The 21,679-nt window shown below is 38.6% G+C and overlaps 1 protein-coding gene and 1 long non-coding RNA gene across 2 annotated transcripts; one reads left to right on the forward strand and one right to left on the reverse strand.

The window, feature by feature from the left end:
- Nucleotides 1-1,915: 1,915 nt before the first annotated feature.
- Nucleotides 1,916-16,039, reverse strand: LOC134847880 (V-type proton ATPase subunit E-like). Its single transcript, XM_063865140.1, has 4 exons — nt 15,682-16,039; nt 12,583-12,743; nt 2,986-3,166; nt 1,916-2,652 (listed from the first exon to the last, which is right to left on the reverse strand). Exons 1-4 carry the CDS (start codon nt 15,778-15,780, stop codon nt 2,413-2,415), a joined length of 681 nt encoding a protein of 226 aa, XP_063721210.1. The 5' UTR covers nt 15,781-16,039; the 3' UTR covers nt 1,916-2,412.
- Nucleotides 16,040-18,178: 2,139 nt separating this feature from the next.
- On the forward strand, nt 18,179-19,429 carry LOC134856910 (uncharacterized). Its single transcript, XR_010164862.1, has 3 exons — nt 18,179-18,358; nt 18,665-18,977; nt 19,160-19,429. It is a non-coding gene; the product is annotated as an uncharacterized LOC134856910 (long non-coding RNA).
- The last annotated feature ends 2,250 nt before the right edge of the window (nt 19,430-21,679 follow it).

Here is a 21,679-nt window from a genome sequence, read left to right on the forward strand (position 1 = left end):
GGCTTATTTTATGAAACTAATTCTCAAACTGTCGGATTGTGATAAAAATGACAAGCACGGTATTTGTCAAATTCCGAACACATTGGGTCGGAATACACGACCTATGCAAATTAATGGCTCATGTCGAGGAAAATCTGTTGTTGTCTTTGTTGTGGGTGGTAAAGGCGAATGTATAAAAGCCATTATTGATCTCATTATAAGGCGCAAGCTATCTTGTTTCCGTGCGTAGTAAACGAAAAAGTATGCAGTCAAAAACAAAGCCTATTGGACATTTGGAAAAACTCATGATACAAAAAAAAAAGAATTTAATATTGTTCAAAGAAAAATCATTTAGAAACAAAGTTCTTTAAATTTCAAAAATCATTTATGACAAAACTGTCACAAAAAAAACGTTTTTATTCCGCTGGGAAACTTAAAAGTCAAAACCAACTTAGGAATTCAAAAGATACTCGCCATTTTTTCCATGACATTTGCATTTTCATAATTGGAAAGCGTTATCTCACTGCATGATTTCGGCTGAACAACTGATTTCAGCTGAAAAAAACTGCAAAAAAAAAACAGATTTAAGCGTGATCAATTTTGAGGAATTTTTTTTGAAAAAACAGACACCACACGACCTGAATTGGTGTTTTTTCTTCATTGAAGCCAAATGATTTCTTCACAACATTCATTAAGACATCACAGTCCATAGAAGAAGTTTTAAAGCGCCGCCTGGAACTTTATCAAAAATGATCACAGAAAAGTACATGAATACATTTGAACTCCAGTCAGTATCTTTGTGGGGTTATTGAAAAACTTCCACTGGAAATTTTCATTTCGATCTCTACTTTGGTTTGAACAAAAAACACCTCGAGCCAGAAGCGGAACTAGGATTTTCTTGAGTGGGCGGATTTTCAAAATATTTTCGAAAATTTTGTGAACTTTTTTTAGGTCGACCAAATTGGTTTTCCGATTGGAAATTTACCGCAGCAGTACCTCCATTCAAGCAATTTGCTGAGAAATCTGTCATTGATAACATAGTCAACAGACGGTTGGAAAGAGTATAAGAAAGCAAGTTAACCGAAATGGCTGCCTTGTTATTTCGAACTTCCGAATTTCAAAGAACAACATAGCTGGCCTTAAGACTCTTTGAATTTCAAGAAAAAATGAGATCGCCGCTTTTTGATTAAACTAACCCAAATTGATAAAACTGGATCAATAGGTGAACTCATTATTCCGCTGGGAAATCTTAAAATTAAAGTTACTTACGAAGCTAGAAGTCGTTCACGATTATTGCATCATTTCCGCTTTCGTACTTGATTAATTAATTAAGATCATATATCCACGGGGGAAAGGACCAACACAAGAGCTGTACAGCTCATCACGGCGAACCGTTGTTGTGCCCCTGTTTAAGAACTACATGCAATTATTTTTTTTTGGTTATTTTTCTGGGCTGGGTAATGTTGCTTCACCCTCAAGCAACGAGCACGGATCATGGTGGGCCTCGAACATCCGACCTTTCGATTGAGAGGCGGAGACGTAACCACTTCACCACTTGGAGAGCGTAGTTTGCCTACCTTTCAGCAAGTCAATTTCAATTGAACTTACGAAGAAATCAATCGCCAAACCACATAAGATCAAATTTGGCGTGAAAATCATTCGACCTGTATAAGTGCCTTCATTACGTTCATTGACAATTTAAAAACCCAAAGAATTCATCAGAACTTATGTTCTGCAAAACCTAGAGTCAACTTTTTCAAATAAAAAAGTGACTTTTTCATTAAACAATATGTTTGATTATGACTTTTTGGGATAAACTATTAGAATTAAGCTAGTTTTAATAAAAACTAGCAGAGCAGCGTGTGAAGGTCGAAAAAACCAACACCCGTCCCGTAAGCTCATGTCATTTACTTTGCAGCTCCTGGTTGAGGCTCCATTCCGATATGCCAATTTTTATTCATAATTTAAATTAATCCAAAAACTATCAAAATGTTCAGATAAACAGTTCAGATTATAATCTAGCGCATTTTAAAAACACGTGTTTATATATTCATATAAGGTTCAATTGTAGCTTTAATCATGCATCATAATATACAAGAAGGATTGATATTGGAGTAATCAACGCCGAAATGCTTTGCAAAAATATTCCAGTACTTCTGACGATAAAATGTGAAAAAAAAACACTTTTGATGAGAAATATTAGTCAACCATTCAAAACGCTACCGGCCTTGATTATACATTAACACTACTCGAATAGCTGCTCAATATATGCATAAATTTAATGAATGTTTACTGAGTTATAAATAAGCCTTCTTCACTAGATCCAGGTTCTTATCACTTCATGAGTCTTTGGAAGCATATCAATGAAAGGTCCATTTCGATTGACTCTAATATATTTCATTAACATGATTAACAATTCGGTGAAGTGGCGATTCAGTGTTGCTGTTGTTGCTTTGACTTAGGAAACAGCTTCTGTCTAATCTCTGGCATCTTGGTATCCTTGACTGTTGCCAGTCGCGAATCCAGAGTGTTCACTACTCGGATGCGTCTACCCCTGGCCTCTACTGCTTCCACTCCGATCTGATCGTCTGGTAGGTAGTCGTTATTCGCTATTGTCACATTCACACTCCTCTTCGTGGCCTGCTTATACTTCTCAACCGCCTCGGGAACTACCTAGATGATTCGCAAAAATTTACTTTTTCGTACCCCCCAGTAAACAAATATTAAGAGTCACGAAAACAAGAGACAGAAAACTGACCTTTTGCGCAACAATCAGAAAAAAGTGGCAAAACTTTAATAACTGGAGCATAAAACCAAGATTTTGAAATGTTTGTGATGAAAGCTGAAAAAAATTTATAATTTGTTTGATTTGATCCAGAATTTTTTTAAGTAATCAGTTATTTTTGCATTTCAGGCAATAATTGAGTAATGGTGCTTGAAAAGAATTGAAGAATTTGCAAAGATTCTACGCAACGACATTGCTCGAAACAAACTGATGTTGTGTACTTGTTGGAGGAGGTTGACGTCATTGCGTCTGCACTTCAGTTCCACCTCGTTCTCAAGAAGCTGAAAAAGACACTGGGTCACCAGTCCCCGCATTATTTTAGCCAGCAAATTCGGGTCCTGTTGGGCTATCTTGGCTAGTCGCACCCGCGCCTCGTCTATAACCGCCCCTATGTGTTCCTCCCTACAACAACACAATCCACCCATAACTCAAAACAAATACAAATTTAAACAAGGATATCCGGTTACTGTGCAAGTAGCACAGAATGTTCCGACCACAGTCTTAAAAAAATACAAAAAGGTTTTCTCAAATTGTTGTCGTTTTTTTTCTGCATGCTGTGATAAAAAAATCTAAATCTAAATGATAAAAAAATCTTAAAAAAAATAGAGCTTAGGCCTATTTGAGAGTCTTAGTAAAATAGGTCAATTGGAAAACAGTTTTTGAAGAAAAATGACTAGAAAAACGAAAAAAAATTTTTGTAAAATTTGAAACTTAAGTTTTTGATTTCCAAAATTGCGCTAAAAAACTCCAAAAACTACCTTTTCTTCAGTAAAACTAAGTTTACACGGCTAAAAAGCTTAAACAATCCATTGCAATTATTATCTACCTTACTAATTAGCTCGAAATTAGACCAAAAATTTCAAACCGGTTTTTCTCGACAAAGTGAAATTTATTTTTAATTTTTTTAAATGTTCGAATCACAATTGAAAGGGCTTTAATATGATATATCACTAAACCCTGTCCGATGGTTATTTGTGATAGCCGATTTTGCGTGAAAAAAAACTAAAACCGAATTCAAAGTTCCTCCCTATTTTCAATGTACAGAACAAAAAGATATTTCAAAATACTAATACAGGGTTGAAGCGAAGCTCGTACCACCTACGAAATGTAGATTAAAGACACCGATGAAAAAAGAGTTGAACCAAAACATCGTTAAACTTTAACTGAAAGCGTGAGAACCTACATCACAAAAACTGAAAATTTTAAAAGAGGTCTTCTAAATTGTCCGATGTAGATGCAAATTGCTTAAATTTTTGTCAGAAAAATATAGATTTAATATACAAAACTAAATTACGAAAAAAAACTTGAATATGACAAAGTAATTTTTTTTTCAAATCAGACAAGACGTCATTAGCACTGGATTGAAATATCTTACATCATTGATAAATCAGGTCAAAACGAATGCCATTAAGTAAGCATAGAAGAAAATCCGATGAACAGTTTGGTGTTTAAAAAAAAGTATACGCCCTATTTCAAGATCCTTTCATACTTTCTTTCTGCGTTCTCCTGAAATACAGCCAAAATCAAATTCAAGAACATAGCCAACAGACAGTAGGAAAAGAGTCAATGAACGCTATTAAACAAAAAATATTGACTTGTAGTTTGATTGAAAAAATCTCAATATTCGAATTTCAAAAAATAATAAATGGCCTGGAAGCTCTTTGAATTACTGAAACAATTAATGATTTTTGATAATATTAACCCAATTTGAGAAAACTGGATCAATAGATAAATTTTTCAGTTCGATAAATGTTTTATTTGAAGCTCAATCTGCTTCAAATAAAACTTTATATATAGGCCCCAACTGTCTACGACATTTGAACTTTATTCTTTGCCGAACCTAATTGTGCCACATTTTTGACATGAATATGCCGCCAAATTAGTAAACTGAAAGACTCAAAACTCAAAAAGAAATCATTTAAAAGCAACAACAAAACTACGATTTGAAATTGGAATCGTAATCAACCAAAACGTATTGCCATTGTCATTGGCGCACAATAGTTTTTAAAACAAAGAAACCGAAACCAAGGTTTTTTTTTGTTTGAAAAATCAACGAACCCATCCTTATACTAACCAATCATATTGTTTACTTTTTTTTCCTTTTTTTTGGATTGTAAGTTCCAAAGAAAAAAAAACTCAAAATCATTTTTTTTGTTACAATACAATTGCGAGGGTTCCATGTAATCAAAGGAATTACATATTGGCCATTTAACATTTTTGTCTGACACGTTAAAACGTGAATTAAGTTTAGGAGACAAAGTCAATTAAAAATGAATTCAACCTATGGTGCTGTTTTTAAAGTCATAGAAACAGACGTAGAAATTTTAGCAAAAGCAATTAACCAAGCCATAAGCGATTCCGACGAAGTACAGATCATAAACGATTTCTTAACGGAATTTAAGAGCTTGCTTGACGATGCCAATAACGAAGCAGTCAAGATAATACGCACCGGGACGGACTAGCAAGACTCAATCATTGAACGATTGAAAACTTTGAAAGTTTTGTACCGAACGATCCAACTACGATCAAAACGATACGAGCGTACCCTTAACAACACTGCCACGTCTTCTTTAAACTCATCACGAGTAGCCAGCAACGTCTCGACGCCTTCAATAATACGACAAGCCTTGGAAAATCTTCCCCTTCGACGCCAAACGGAAAGTTTAACCCGTAGTACCACTACAGAAAACGTCACCATGGACCAGGACACCCCGGACAATTTGCCACAATTTTCAGGATTGCCAGCAATCTTCAACGCTACTTCAAACCACAGATCAAATTCCGCCCTGGACAATTCAGGACTCCTACTTCGCCCCGGATCTAACAGCGACGCCAATACCTTGGATCATCGCATTCATCAACAACAAACAGAAACTCTTGGAACTCAAACTGCTCATGGAACTCACCTCCATCCTCAGTCAAACCTCTCATTGCAGCAGCCGAACGTCGACTTGTCACAAAGTTCAAACCTTCAGCCGAACCACCCAGAAGCTCAACTTCAAGGAACGTCTATAGAATTGAACAATGGAACTCAACTCCATATCGAAAATCAGCAATTGACAGCAACAGTGGGACAAAGACCGAACTCAGAAGCTCAACTTCATGAAACGTCACCGCACTCCAACCCTGGAACTCAAATCCAAGTTTTCAATCAGCAGATGAACGCACCAGCAACCCAACAAAGAAATGTTTCAGCGCCAATATTTCTTCCGACAGCAACTTCAAAAGCAGCTCAGAGTCAAATGATTGGACAGCAAATCACACCCCCAATCCTTGCTCCCCAGACAGCTAGCACCCCACATGGACTATACCAGCCTTCAACAGAACCAGCCTCCAAGTCAGCAACAGAGGACACATAATCCGAATAGCGCCTTTAGACCCATCTTGACGATTGGAAATCAGAATTCAACCAATCATCCCCCCACCAACGTGTTCAGTGGACACCAGACGACAGCTAAGGGTATCACAAACATCAACGGAGTACCGATACCAGCACAACCAGCACTACTGCCAACAAACCAAGGAGATCAACGAACAGCAACAAATTGGACCTCCAGCCAGCCGACCATGACTCACCAATGTACACAACCTGCCATACGATCGTACCAGGAAGGATTTCTGGGAACCACGACAGCATACAACCCTACGAACATGCCGACATCATCAACAACAGCCTTCACTCATGCAGGCTGCAGGGGACCAACAGGAACAACTCACCCAAATATCAACCGACCTCCCCCTCATCAACATGCAGTCCATCAACATGCAGCACATCAACATGCAGCACATCAGAACCAGCCGACTTATTTTCCGATTCCGACCAACCTTGGAACAGCACCGACAGACCACAACCATCATCAAACGATCTCGAAGACATTCAGGAAATCAGTGCCCATTGTCAAACCATTCATATTCGACGGAGAACCTGAACAATGGTTAGATTGGATAGGACTGTTCAACGCAACCATCAACAGCACCGACATGACAAACTCGGAAAAGATTACACATCTGCAGAAACTTGTATCCGGAGATGCCAAATCTCTCATCCGAGGATATGGATGCAATGGAGCAATGTATGACGCAGCCCTTCAGCGACTGGAAAACGACTTTGGTAACCCGACGAAGATAGTTACATCCTTCCTTCGACGACTCGACGCCATCAGCGGCCCCAATCTACGACATATCAGAAGCTACAAGGACCTCGCCAACTTCCTACAGACAATGGTCGTCGATACATTCACGACACTTGGATTCCAGCACGATCTACACTCTACGACAAATGTCCAAACAGTTTTGTCAAAACTGCCTACCCCTTGCCGACTAGAATGGAATAGATACAATCTGCAATGCAACATCAGACAACCATCACTCATCGACCTCACCAATTGGTTCAACATCTACGCTGAAGCATGCAGCGAGTTGCCGAGCAACAACAACAACACCAAAAACAGCAGCAGCAGCAACAACTACAACAGCAGCAACACTCAAGGATCATCATCCAACGGTCACACTCACCAACATGGACCATCGGATCACCGCGCCAATCAGCACAACCGGAACCAGCAACGCAGCCAGCTGCAACATAAATCTGGACAAAAAGATCAACGACGAGATTTTTGCCCGGAGAAACGCAATTGCCAGTACCTTGGAAAATGCCAACACTTCATCGCAATGAACCCAAAGGACAGATTACAGCATGCCAGGGACCTACAACTATGTTTCAACTGCCTCACCCCCACAAGTTCGCCGACTGTCAATCAACGCAAACATGCCGGACGGACGGATGCAGCAAGAAACACTACAAACTTCTGCACAACAGCAGCACCTACAACTCGACGACAGAGGGAGACAGCCAACCGGAACTCCAGACAACATGACGACACCACCAAATGCAGCACCAGCATAAGCAGAAGGAAATCGACTCGCCACATTCCGACCCTGCCAATAACGATCTCTCATGGCAAACATAGAGTTCATGCCTATGCAATGCTTGATTGTGGAAGCAAACTGACGTTGCTTAAATCATCAATCGCCCTCCAACTCAAACCAGATCTGCAATTAGACGACACCATCCAGCTAAACCAAGCACTGACATCATCAGACACAGCTTCTACAAAGATGACGATCGCGATTGGACCCTACAACCAGCAAAAGCAGCCATTTCAACTAAATGACATCGACGTCATAATGGATTGGAACCTTTCCCAATTCAACCCTGAACTCGTCAACTCCATCTGCCAAAGGAACGAGCCACTTCAACACATTCGGATAACCACACTGCCCTCGAAAGAAATCGGAATCATCATTGGATGCGATTTCGCCGAACTCGTGACACCTTCAGAAGTAATCCATTCAAAACAAAATGTGCCTATTGGATGGAAAACGCCACTTGGATGGTCTCTCTGTGGACGAGACAATGCAGCGACACCCAACGACATCAACACAATCAACTTCACGACAGACGATACACTGTTTCGCCACGTAGCTGAATGGATGAAATTGGACGCCGAAGGGATTTCAACTGACCAACGCAGCCTCTCAACAGACGACAAGGAAGCTCTCCGCATTTTGGAATCTTCAACCGCTTGCCCAATGGACACTACGAAGTTGGAATGCTTTGGAAACGTGGACAACAACTGCCAAACAATAGATGGCTTGCCAAGAAGCAGCTCGACAGCCTTCTCCAAAGACTGAAGAGAAACACCGAGATGGCACAGAAATATCAGGAGACCATCGACACCGACTTGCAGAAAGGTTTCATAGTCAAAGTTGATGATTCCCATGAAGACTCAACAGGAAAATGGTACCTTCCTCATCATCCAGTGACAAACATCAATAAACCTGGCAAGGTACGCCGAGTCCTTAATTCATCGAGCATCTACAAAGGAGTATCACTCAACAGCAACCTACTAACTGGACCAGACCTCCTCACAAACCTTACTGGAATCGTTATGCGATTTCGCGAGGACCAAATCGCTATTTCTGCCGACATTGAAGCAATGTTCATGCAGGTCTTCGTGAGCCCAGAGGACCAGCCGTATTTGCGATTTCTGTGGAAGGACAACACGGGCCAACCCGCAACCTTCCAATACACCCGCCACATCTTCGGAGCTACCGACTCACCATGTGTTGCCTGCTACGCCACTCGACAATGTGCGAAGGACAATGCCGACAAATATCCAGCCTTGGAGCAAATCACAAAACGCAACATATACATGGATGACCTATACAAAGCCGTTTCAACACCGACGGAAGCGACACAGTTAATGAACGACCTTCAAAAGATGTTCAGCCTTGGAGGTTTCAACCTCACAAAATGGACCTCAAACTCTCAACAATTCCTCACAACAGTCAACGAGAACTACTTGGAAAACAGCGACAGCCTCACCAAGAAGGAACGACCCCTCGAAAGAGTTCTTGAAGTGAAATGGAAACCAGACACGGACGTCTTTCTTGTGGAAGCAAAGAAGTTTCACGCCATTGACAAGAAGGACTTAACGCAGCGCAAACTGTTGAAGTTTGCTTCTTCAATATTTGACCCGCTTGGAATTACGATGCCGCTGACAATTCGACTACGACAATCACTTCAACTTGCCTGGAGTAATGGACCTCAATGGGACAAACCTCTAAACATGGAGCATTTAACAGACCTCAACGATTGGATAGACAAGCGAAGCCAATTCAACATCTGCCTGCCCCGGATTTACTTCAAACCAGAAACGAAGATACTGGAAACCCAACTCCATGTATTCAGCGACGCCTCTGAACTTGCCTTAGCATCAGTTGCTTACCTCAGAATCAGATACGACGACGACACAACGGAACTCAAGTTCGTCATTGGAAAAGCCCGAGTAGCACCCATCAGCAGAATGACAATTCCAAATCTCGAGCTTCAAGCCACCACTAACGGAGCTAAACTGTCTCGTTTCATCAAAGAACAACATGACACACGAATCGACAGTACGACACTATGGACAGATAGTACAACAGTTCTTCATTGGATAAACTCGCCGAATCAACGAAACCGGATCTTCATTGCCAACCGCCTGAATTTCATCATGGACTCAACATCTCCACTGGAAAGGAGATACGTGCCCAGCAAAGACAACCCTGCAGACGACGGAACACGTGGTTACAAAGCATGTGACATGACTACCGATTCACGATGGATCAAAGGACCAGACTTCTTGTTGAGACCATCATCAGATTGGCCTAATCACCCGCCAACACAACCTACAGCCGATAGTCATCTGACAGACAACGACCCACAACCGCCAACATCAGTAATCGACTTCAACCGATTTAGCACTTGGACAAGAGCACTCAGAGTTACTTCATATGTTCTTCTCTTCGCAGAAAACATCAAAAAGAAGACACGCCAAAGCCTCTCACTTCAACACCTCACCTTAGGATTCGCATGGATCATTAAACACTCACAGAATCAATCATTCCCCAAGGAAATAGCATGCCTGACAAAGAAATCTGACATTTCACCCCGCAGCCCTCTACAACCTCTTTGCCCCTTCATCGACGATCACGGATACTTACGTGCCAAAGGACGACTACAGAAAGCCCCGCTTCTACTTTGCAGCCGACATCCAGTCATTCTGAACGCAGAAAACTACCCAATACAACTCTTCATGAAGCAAACACACGAAATAAATTCCCATTGTGGAATGGAACACACCCGAAGCATTCTTCAGCAGGACTTTTGGATCATAAGATCACGCAAGCATCTGAAGAAAACTATTCGACAATGCATACCTTGCCGACGCCTTCGACAGGAACCAGTGAAGCCTCTGATGGCAGATCTACCCCTACAACGACTCCCTTTATCGGAAAACAGTTACCCCTTCTACTCAACAGGAATTGACTTCTTTGGACCCTTTGCCACGCGGAACAACGACGAGTACAGTAAGCGATACGTTCTCTTCTTCACCTGCCTCGTCACGCGAGCAGTTCATTCAGAAATATGCCAGCAAATTGACACAAACTCAACTCTACAAGCCATACGCCGTTTCATCGCTAGACGCGGTAAACCCAGGATCATCTCTGACAACGGAAAAGCCTTCGTTGCAGCTGACAAGGAATTACAGGAAAGCCTTTCTGAGATTCAACACAGCAACGACTTCAACAATCAATGCCAATTACTTGGAATAACCTGGAAGTTCAACCCACCTGCAGCTCCTCACTTTGGTGGATCATGGGAACGCCTCATAAAAACATTTAAGATTGCCTTCTACAAAGTCATTGGAACACGGGCACTGGACGACGAAACTCTGTCAACCTTCACGTGCGAGGTTGAAGCTATGATGAATTCTCGCCCGCTAACCCACGTCTCATCAGACCCAACCGACGACGAGCCCCTTACACCCAATCACCTTCTACTAGGACGACCAACAAACAATTTGCCTCCCGGATTGTTTCTCCCTCGCCACACAACGGACAAGAAAACTTGGAAACAAGCTCAAGCCTTGAGTCAACAGTTCTGGAACAGATACCTCAAAGACTACTTGCCAACCTTGACAACCCGAACGAAATGGACAAAGCAAGTGGAAAATCTTCAGCAAGGAGACCTTGTATGGATACTGGAAGACCTAACGCCTCGAGGTCTTTGGCCCCTGGGACGGGTACTTCGTACGCGAAATTAAAACTAGCAGGGGGATTCTACACCGACCAGCAGTCAAACTCTCGCGAGTATTGGACCACAGTAACAACTAGATGACCAACATGATCAACGACAGCTAACAACTAGATGACCATTACAATCAACGACGACGTACCATCAGCTTCAACGAACAATTTTCTAATTTGCAACCTGCAAATGGGCCCGGCTATGTCTACGACATTTGAACTTTATTCTTTGCCGAACCTAATTTTGCCACATTTTTGACATGAATATGCCGCCAAATTAGTAAACTGAAAGACTCAAAACTCAAAAATCAATCATTTAAAAGCAACAACAAAACTACGATTTGAAATTGGAATCTTAATCACCCAAAACGTATTGCCATTGTCACCAACAAAGTAAAACTAATAAAATTAATTGTGTAAAAAAGTGAAACGAAAATTGGGTTGAATTTTTTTTCGAAATTTACACATTTCAAAAAAATAAAGAGCTTCAACGTCAGCATCATCTTCAAGATTCTTTTTCAATCAAAACTCTTTTCGTAAAACTAGTCCAATTAAAGAAAACTGGATGAAGAAGTGTTTTTATTACCCTGGGAAATCTAAAAAATGAAATCCACTTTCGAAATTAGAAGCCATTCAAATTTTTCGTGTCATTTGCACGTTCGAAATCAGAGAGCGTGATTTTCTTCCTTTCAGCAAAGGAAAATGAATTAAAATGAAACTGCGAAAAATCAAATTTGATCGTGGAAAAAATGGCCAAATCTTTTAATAAAAAACACAACATACAAGTGATAAATCACTTCGTTCAATAACTTATAAAAAAACTACTGCTGATACCTTAAAAGGCAATCGGAACATTCAGAGCTTTCAGACCCTGATACGAGCAGTCTCGTGCTTTAACAATGTAGGTTTAGGCTTTAAACTGAATGCATACCTACGGGATCCTTTATACAGGGACACAAATTTTGGTAGTCAGAAATTCATTTGTATTCTTTGTTGTTTGCTCATGAAGACACCAATCGATGAACAGCTAACTGGCCTTTCTGGCGTTCTTCTAAGATCGGATTTTTTCTATTATTGAGACGTTATGAACATCATAATCGAGTATGTTCCCTTCTTGGAAAAGAATTTATTACGATTACAATAGATAAAAGCCGTCCCATTATTGCCTTTGTATATCCACCCACCTGTGTTTGAGGACTTTGAGTCTCTGCTGGTTGATCTGAGTGGAGATGTGGATCTTCCTCTGCAGCTCAATCTGCTTCAGCTTCTTCTCCTTCTCCGCGTCCAGTCTAGTCTTGGCTACATTTATCATCCTATTCTTTTCCAGATTGTAGTCCGCAATAGCCTAAACAACACCGAGGGGTTTTAAATGATCGATTAAGATATTATTGTCGGTGAAAAAAATATGTATTTACTCTAAATGGTCGTTGAATAGAATCTCTATTATCTTCGATTGTACTTTCGTGAAAAAAAAAACAACAGTATGCAAACAACCAGAATCAGAGGCCAGGGGCCCCTCCAAAAAATTAACCGGATACTCGAATTAAAAATCAACTAACGTTTAACGCGCCTCATCGCATTTATTGGAAATAAGATCTACATCCTTTGAGTGTACTTTGACAGCACCCAATTACCGGGTTGGTAATTTCGAATTTTGTAAATTTTTTTAATGAAATTTTGAAAACCATAAAATTTTGTAGTTTTTTAATAAAATTTTGTGAAGTTTTATAGTTCTTTGAAAAATTTTAAAATGACCTAAGAAATGTAACATCTCGGAACTAAAAGCAATTGAGCAGTCGCATTTGCGACTACTGAAGAGTACTATCACGGTACTCAATTACAGCGTTGGGAATTTCAAATTTTGAGAAACTTCAAATTAATTTTATTTCAAAAACTTTATTTGAAAAACCATAAAAAACGTCATATCTCTTAAACTACAAAGATTTGAGCAGTCACATTTGGAGACAAAATTCGCAACCCCTGAGAGTACTATGACAGCCCCCAGCTACAATGTTGGGAATACCAAATTTTGAAGAAAAAAATTAAATTAGCGAAAATTGCAACTCCTGAGAGTACCTCCACAGAGTCGCCTTATAGAGATAGGAACTTCAAATTTTGTGACATTTTTATCTGATTTCTTTGAACAATTTTAAAAAAGACATAAAAAACGTCATTATCTCGAAAACTAAGAGCATTTGAGCAGTCGAATTTGGACGCAAGGTTTGCAACTTGGAACGCTTGAGAGTAGCTCACAGTACCTAACTGCAAGGTTGGGCATTTCAAATCTTTTCAATTTTCCAAAATCAGTTTTTTGCAAAATAAAAAAAGAAATCATAAAATACGTCATATCTCAAAAACAAAACTAAAAAGTTTTGAGCAATCAAAATTGGAGGCAAGATTGCCCATTCTTGACAGTACTCTGACAGCACCCAACTACAGGGTTGGGAATTTCAGTTTCGTGAATTATTTTGTAATTTGAGTTTTCTGAAAATTTGTGAACAAAACCACAGAAATCGTCATATCTCGTAAACTAAAAAGATTTGGGCATTCATAATTGGAGGTCAAATTCAACCCCTGGGGAAACCCTGATAGCATCCAATTATTTGGCTGCTTATTTTTTAACTCGGTAAAATAAACACTAAATTCAAACTGGAAAATCGAAAAAAATCTTAACCATTGAAAAATACGGCAAAGCTTAAAAAAGAGCAGGCCGAGTGGGTTAGGCAAAGGTCTCTCAACACGAGGTTCATGGGTTCGAATCCCACTGCGGTCACGGTTGGAGGGGTCCCAGTATCATCCGCCTCCTCAAGGTGGGACAGGCTGCGGCAAAATGGATGACAGTACCCTCCCCTATTGTTGGTCCTGCAATGAGCAGGACCGGGGGCCAATTAAAAAAAACAAAGCTTAAACGTGAACAAATTCTTTCGTTAAAAATGCAAAAATAGCACATTGAAAAAGCTTACAGGTAGCAAGCTAGTGAAGCCCGCAAATAAATACATAATGGATCACAAGTTTCCAAAACTGACACCTTTTATACAGAAAAAGCGCAAGGAGTGGTGACAAAAAAAGCATTATGTACCTTTCTTAGAAACAAAAAATCAATCGATAGTAGCAAAGAATAGATATATATTGTTTTGCTTTTATCTTAGATTATCGATTATCTTTCCATCTTTCCAAACCCCTGGCCACACAAACCGTAATGCACGATTTCGAAAAAGTAACAGATATACTTGATTTTTGGATGCTGCCTTGGATTCAGTGTTTCAATAAGCTGATTGATTATCATAACCCCTACCTTAACGCCAACTCGAACCCCAAAGGTTCAAAGGCAACCGATTTACCTCTACACCAGGTGGGAAGCAGAATAGACGTAGTTAAGGTTAAGTTCAACTTCAAACAGATTTACGGAAGTTATTTACAGAAAAAATCTAGTCACCGATTACACGACACTTGCTCTAACAAGTGTGATAAGAACACAGCTAAAATGAAAAACAAAAAAAGAATAATTTGGGGATATTCATGAAACGCTGCAGAAAATTCGCAATCGGCCAGGAAAAAATGGCAGCTTTCCTTATTTTTTATTCATTTTGTCACAAGACTTAATAACAAAATGTAAGAGTCTTTTAACCTATAGCGGATCTAAAAATTCATCGAGGGGAAGCCAGTTCTTTTTTCAGGTCGACCAAATTGATTTTCCGAACGCACCCAGAACACTATAAAGACCCAATATTGACATTTTTGACATAGGCGAAGCTGCGCTTCGCAAACACTAGCGAGAACACAAGAAAGCAGCTCTATAAGTAAAATAAAAAGAGAAAGAAGCCTCGAATTAGTTAAAACTCTGCTACGTGCCGGATTCAGTCCTGCGACCTAGAGATTATACGTTTCAAGCAGTAACCACTCAGCGAGGGACGCTCAGCATTTCCCAAACACAACACAAATAAAACAGATGCTACGAAATTTCCAATGCTACAGATTGTGATTATAGCAAAAGCGCCACCAAATGAGCACTTTTATTATCGAGTTAGGTTGAAAAAAAAAAGAAGTTTCGTACTAATACACAAAGATCACGGGGTAAAAAATAAATTAATAATGCCGTTTTGGGACACTTTATGAAAAAACTTGGCCAAAAAATTGCGTTTTTTTTTCGGCGCACTACTCTTCAAAGTCAAAATTAGTTTATATTGGCGTATATATGGAGAAAAACTTTAGGGTCAGTCGATCGAAACTTGATGTCACAAAACAATATCAAAGAGGGTACCCTTTGGTTGGTGGGTACAAACCTTTTGAGTAATTTCGTTAGCCTTTTCCTTGGCGTCCTGTTGAATAAACGCTACCATCTGCGAAATCTGTTTCTGCACATCTTGGTCCGAGAGAGTCATTATTGCAGGCGGGGTTAAATTTATTTCACGCTATGTACTATCTGAAAATTAAATCGATGTTTGAGATTGAGAAAAAAAAGCAGAATATTTCCCTCGTAATTGATTTAAATTAACAAATGATGATTTAGCTCGGAAGGATTTTCAAAACTGCAGACGCCAAAGTATAAAAGCTCAGCCCCTCGCCTCCGTTTCACAGCAAAAATATTTGAATCGGAATATAGCCTGATAAATGACGAATACAGTATTGTTCTAATCTGTTTGTAAATCCAATCAAGAGATAAAATCAATCATGAGCTGAATTAGCTCATCAAATAATATATATAATTCTGTTATTTGATTACATCAATCTGAACTGCCAAGTTTTGAGTCATCAAATTTATGTTGAAACAGTGCCATTTCATTTAGAAATGGGTTATGAGAAAAATTATATCTCAAAAACACTTTGGTATTTGGATCAAATATCGCCCAGTTCAAAGTTATTATTCCGAATACCGAAAGTGATAAAAAGTTTTATGCTATTTTCCAGGTTCATAAACTTCAGGTGAGCTCGACAGAGGAATTGTATATCAGTGGTAGTTCCAGCTCTATTGGAGATTTTCGATGTCAACAACTGATCAGAACTTTTCACTTTCAAGAGCGAGGACAGGACGTCTAATCACAAACGTCTCCTTCTCCCCTCGGCGAAAGAAAAACACCAAAGACTTTTTCTAATTCAGTTAGGAAAGGGTTTCATAAGAGCTCGAAAACACTAATTGTAGATCTTTAAAGGTCTAACACTTTTGCATCGACTGTGAAGTGGCCTGGAACTCCCCCTCCATTACTCTTTATTGTTCCCACTTTCGAAACCAAGTAACGGAATATTTGTGTTCGGGGTGGGTTTTTTTTCTTCAGATAAATTTCGACTTTTTAACTAGCCATTTTTGACCAAATTTTTATATAACATTCAAAATTTATTGTTGTCCTGAGTTAAATTTGAAAAGATATTTCACCTGCGATCTTTTTACATAAAGTTATGGGGGTTTAAAGATTGCCATTTTGTTCAATTTGGGACAATTAACGCGCGATATATTTCGCGCTACAGTGCTGATTTAAATTATCCGGACAAAACGAACAAAACTTGAATTTTCAAACGCGTTTTTCTCAAATCGGGTTAGGATTAGACAAAAAGTGAAGAGAACAAAAGTTGCTTAGAATTTCACCAGAATTAATATGATGCCATTTTTTCTCCGAAATTCTCAACAAAAAATTTACCCCAAAAATGGGTCATTTTGGCTTTTTTCAATTAATCAAGAATTACGCTGAAACTACTTTGTTAATTGATAAAAAAATTATATCACAGGAAGCCTCTTACGCAGCTCAACAAAGTTTAAGAAGGGTTAAATCTCCAAAAACCAGTATAAGAGAAAAAATTTTCACTTGATAGTCAATAAATGTGATTTTTACTATATAAAACCCAGAATTTCTGTTTAAAAATAAATTTTAAACAATTTGCGCAAATTTTGAAAATTTAACCCTTCTTAAACTTTGTTGAGCTGCGTAAGAGGCTTCCTGTGATATAATTTTTTTATCAATTAACAAAGTAGTTTCAGCGTAATTCTTGATTAATTGAAAAAAGCCAAAATGACCCATTTTTGGGGTAAATTTTTTGTTGAGAATTTCGGAGAAAAAATGGCATCATATTAATTCTGGTGAAATTCTAAGCAACTTTTGTCCTCTTCAGTTTTTGTCTAATCTTAACCCAATTTGAGAAAAACGCATTTGAAAATTCAAGTTTTGTTCGTTTCGTCCGGATAATTTAAATCAGCACTGTATTAACGCGTAAGCGGAGATTTAATCCCTCTTAGAAATCGTTCCAGATTGGTTGAAACAAGCTATTTGCCGCAATTGATATGTTACAAGGAGCGAAATTTATCACTTTGTACTTTATATGGCGTAAGGGGGATGATTTTCACAAAAAATTTTACAAATTTTTTTTGATTTTATGTTCTTTGTTTTACATTTTGTCATCAAAATGTTTTTTTTATTTAGTTTTTTCATGTTACTACTGCTCCATAGACCTCAAACGGCAGTTGGAAAATCCAAGATTTCACCCTGATACGAGCAGTCTTGTATTTCTTGTTTTGGAACAAAATTGGCCGAGATAAAAACCGGATTTAACTAACATATTTCGCCAGTTAAAAAGACCACGAACAGAAACAACGCACAAATTTACATCGCCAAACTCGCAAAAATTACATTACTTGTAGACCCGCGCCGGCAACGGTTTGAAGTCTTAAAAAAGCAGAGTGAAAATGCAGTTCATAAAAAGTAATTTAAAAAGTAAATCATCATCAAGTTGACCGCTTTGAAACAGAGAATAAATTTTCTAGCACAGAGCACGTTCCAATTTGTTCAGTAAGAAAATTACGATGCGTTCATGCTTCTTCAAATACCACAGATAACTACTAATTGAACTAAGATGCGCTGTAGTCACACACACATGATTTACGTTTTAAATCAATCACAAAAAAAATTGAATCGCTAAAACAATTAAATAACAAAACTATCTCTTTTTGTCAATAAATTATTGCCTTACAAGGTAAGTTATTTTACAAGGTAATTTAGAGGTAGGCTTAAGAGATTGTGTGTTTTCGGGAGAAAAACTGTAAGGTACGAAACTATAATCTAGAAAATACAGGAAGATACATATTTGATAAACCTAAATAAAAAATCTGTATCATTCTTTACATAACACACAGTAACTTACAATTAAAAAAAGATAATTTTTTCTATGGTGAAAAAAGCGCGATGAAAAAAGAAAGAACCGTGCCTGGCCCTGGTAGGCGAATGCGCAGTAATATAAAATCCATGTTATCTTCACTTGATATTCTTTCTCAATCTTTAGGAGCTCAACGTCGCACCTCCTCAACACTTCGAACGTCTTCAACTGCAGTTGTGATACTGGTTTCGGAGGAGTTATATCCGATCGGCAGCTCCAATTCTTTCAAGAAAACCAAATTGAATCCCACTGAGCAGATTATTTTTTAACCAAGGAGTGATAATTAGAAAAGATGGTTTGTTTGAAGTGCAAGCAGGGCGGAGTGCTTTTCATGTGCAAGATATGCATGCAGGAAACGTGCAAGAAGTGTGAACAATGGGATGGAGGCGCAAAGTCCGCATGCCCCAAATGCTTCGAGGAAAATTCCATGGTCCTCAAGGTCAGCACTGCTCTCTTCACCTCAATTTTTCCCATTTTCTAAGTGCTACTTTAATTTCCTTGGTACCCCAAATTAAAAATTCGTTGACCACAAATACACAACGAAATGCTCAAGCTTATGCAACTATCCTCGTCAAACAATTGATCTAAGACCTTAATGTTGACATTTGCTTTGTATTTAAGGCTAATTTAAAGCACGGGAAAACGACGAAGAGAGTGAACCAGAAATTAGCACTTGCCGCTGCATTCTCAAAATGACCCATTGCGCCCCCAGACAGCAATTTGGCATGACTAATTCGAGACTGTTAGCAGATGAAACTCACGCACGTGTACAATACATAAAACTGACTCGCTATTGAACAGTTGCTTCAATGTGTTCTGATATAGATTAGTTTTTATTCTGATAAAACCATTCATTATTTGATAAAAAAATTTTGCATAAAAGCTCCAAAAATCCAAATTTTAAACACAGAGGCGAAGCTTCTTTAGAAAAACTAGCGAGAACACGACAAAAGGCAGCACTAGAATGCGCAAGAGAAAAAAAAGAGTCTCGAATTAGCAAATTTCGGCTAGATCTAGGATTCGATCTGCGACCTACTGCAATCTAGAGATTTCGAGTCTAACACACTAACCACTCAGCCACGCACGCTTAACCACCGACAAACACTAGTCACGAATAAAGAAAGCAGCTACATGTGCTAATAAATTGCCAATGCCATTCAGCAAAAATGGCACCAAATACAAATAGACACAATTTTGCAAGTAATAATTTGGAATATAACAAATTGAAGGCATCCATACTAACTTGTAACTCCATACTACATGTAACAAATCGGAAAGCATAAAGCCATATTATGTAAAAACTATGGATTTCAAAAAAACTTTCAAAGATATATTGAGTTAGAAAATTTCTGAAATCGACTTTTCATTATTTTCATGTTGTTTGAAACGAATAGCTTTTTTGGGTTCATTTGATGAATTTTAAATGCATCAACTTTGTTAACTTACTACTGTTCGAATGTCAATGCACATGCTATCAAAAAGCGGTAAAGCTGCCTCAAAAGTGGCACCAATATTTGCGACTTAGGTTATAGAAAAAAAAGAAGGTTCGTAATAATACACTAAGCTGACGCAGGTGTAAAAACATAACCGGATCTAGGAAAATTTCAAGTCTTGCTGTTCTCAAAATATTTTGACGACCCTCCGATTCAGAAGCCATTTCACGCCAGGAAAACACTGTCATTCAAAAACTGAAGAACCCAGCAGAGCAATTGCTAGTCAGCTATTCATAAAACTAACTCCTATAATCGACCCTTTTAAACCTATCAGCTGAATTTCACGTCAGTGAATTTTGAGCTAGCAAGACTCTTCCACAATATCTTGCTTTGAACATATTACTTTGCGATATTGCTTCAAGCATGACAAAGAAAGAAACTCATTAAGTATATCAATATTGACTAGGTGCCTTTTTGATCTCTTTAAATTATCTACTTTTACTCACCACGCACGACTGGCTGAGCTTCGAATAATCGGGTAGTGTGAAGGGAGACCAATGAACCGACGCAAGCTTCGTCTATGAACTATTTGCCCCAAAAGTTCAATTAAAAGTGCGTATCAAAGTGCGTATAAAAGTATCACCGTTGTTCATCTTAGTTTCCTTGACTTTTTTGAAACATATTTCCTCCCAGTGCACACTGTTCAGGTCGTCTGAAGGAAGGAACATTTTAGAGGCGAAGCAGACATTCGCACCACTTTTGATAGCACACAAAGATAACATTAAAAGCGGACACTAGCGGACCTTAATGAGAAGAGTCAATTAAAAAAACTGGTCGAAACACTACATCTAGAAAAACTATTTACAATACTTGGGTAAACGCTAGTTGAACCAAAAGCAAAATGGTTGCCATGAAAACATTTGAACAAAAAAATTTTGAAACTCTCCCCAACGGGAAGCCCAAAAACCTAGTATTCCTTCAAACAACGCAATAGTAACTGAATAAGCCGATTTAATATATGCCGGAAGCATTTCAGCCAAGCTAACCTTTTAAGCAAAAAAGAAAAGAAATTATACTACATAAGGGCTAGTAAAATTACAGAATTAAGTCATATGATTCAATGATTCTGTAAAAACTAGGAAAAACTATATTCGCATAAGCACCAGAGATTTTTACTTCTCGAACACTAAGCTACCTATCAGGAGGAACAATATGTTCCTCATTGGAAAGCTGAAAAAACCCCAATTGCATAACCGCAACTCTAACTGAATCGAAGCGCAAGAGATATGTTATTAACCACTTTATAACGCGAGAAAGTTAACGTTAAATAACCCCCCTTTTACAAACCAAAAATCAAAAGCTTAAAAAATTAAATACACTTCACTTCATCTTGAACTTCAATGCAAAAAAGATTTTAAAAAATTTGACAAAACTTAAAGAAAAAGATTTCAGAACTTCAAAAATAATACAAATCAGTTTGGGTATTACAATGCTGTCATTCTCTCCAAAAAATCAAGCTTCGCAAGATAATTCGATCTGAAAATCCTTGAGCAATCTATCGGCTCATACAAGAGCAAGAAAATAAAAACATCATTGAGAATTGAAAACAAATGCCCTATATAGAGAAGGAACTAAAGGTCTCGAGCATCCAAGTCGGCCGCCCCACTGTGCTACTGACACTTAAAGAAACTGTGCTACTGACACTTAA

This window comes from Symsagittifera roscoffensis, chromosome 1 (assembly GCF_963678635.1).
Source record: "Symsagittifera roscoffensis chromosome 1, txSymRosc1.1, whole genome shotgun sequence".
In the NCBI taxonomy this organism is placed as follows: domain Eukaryota; kingdom Metazoa; phylum Xenacoelomorpha; order Acoela; family Convolutidae; genus Symsagittifera; species Symsagittifera roscoffensis.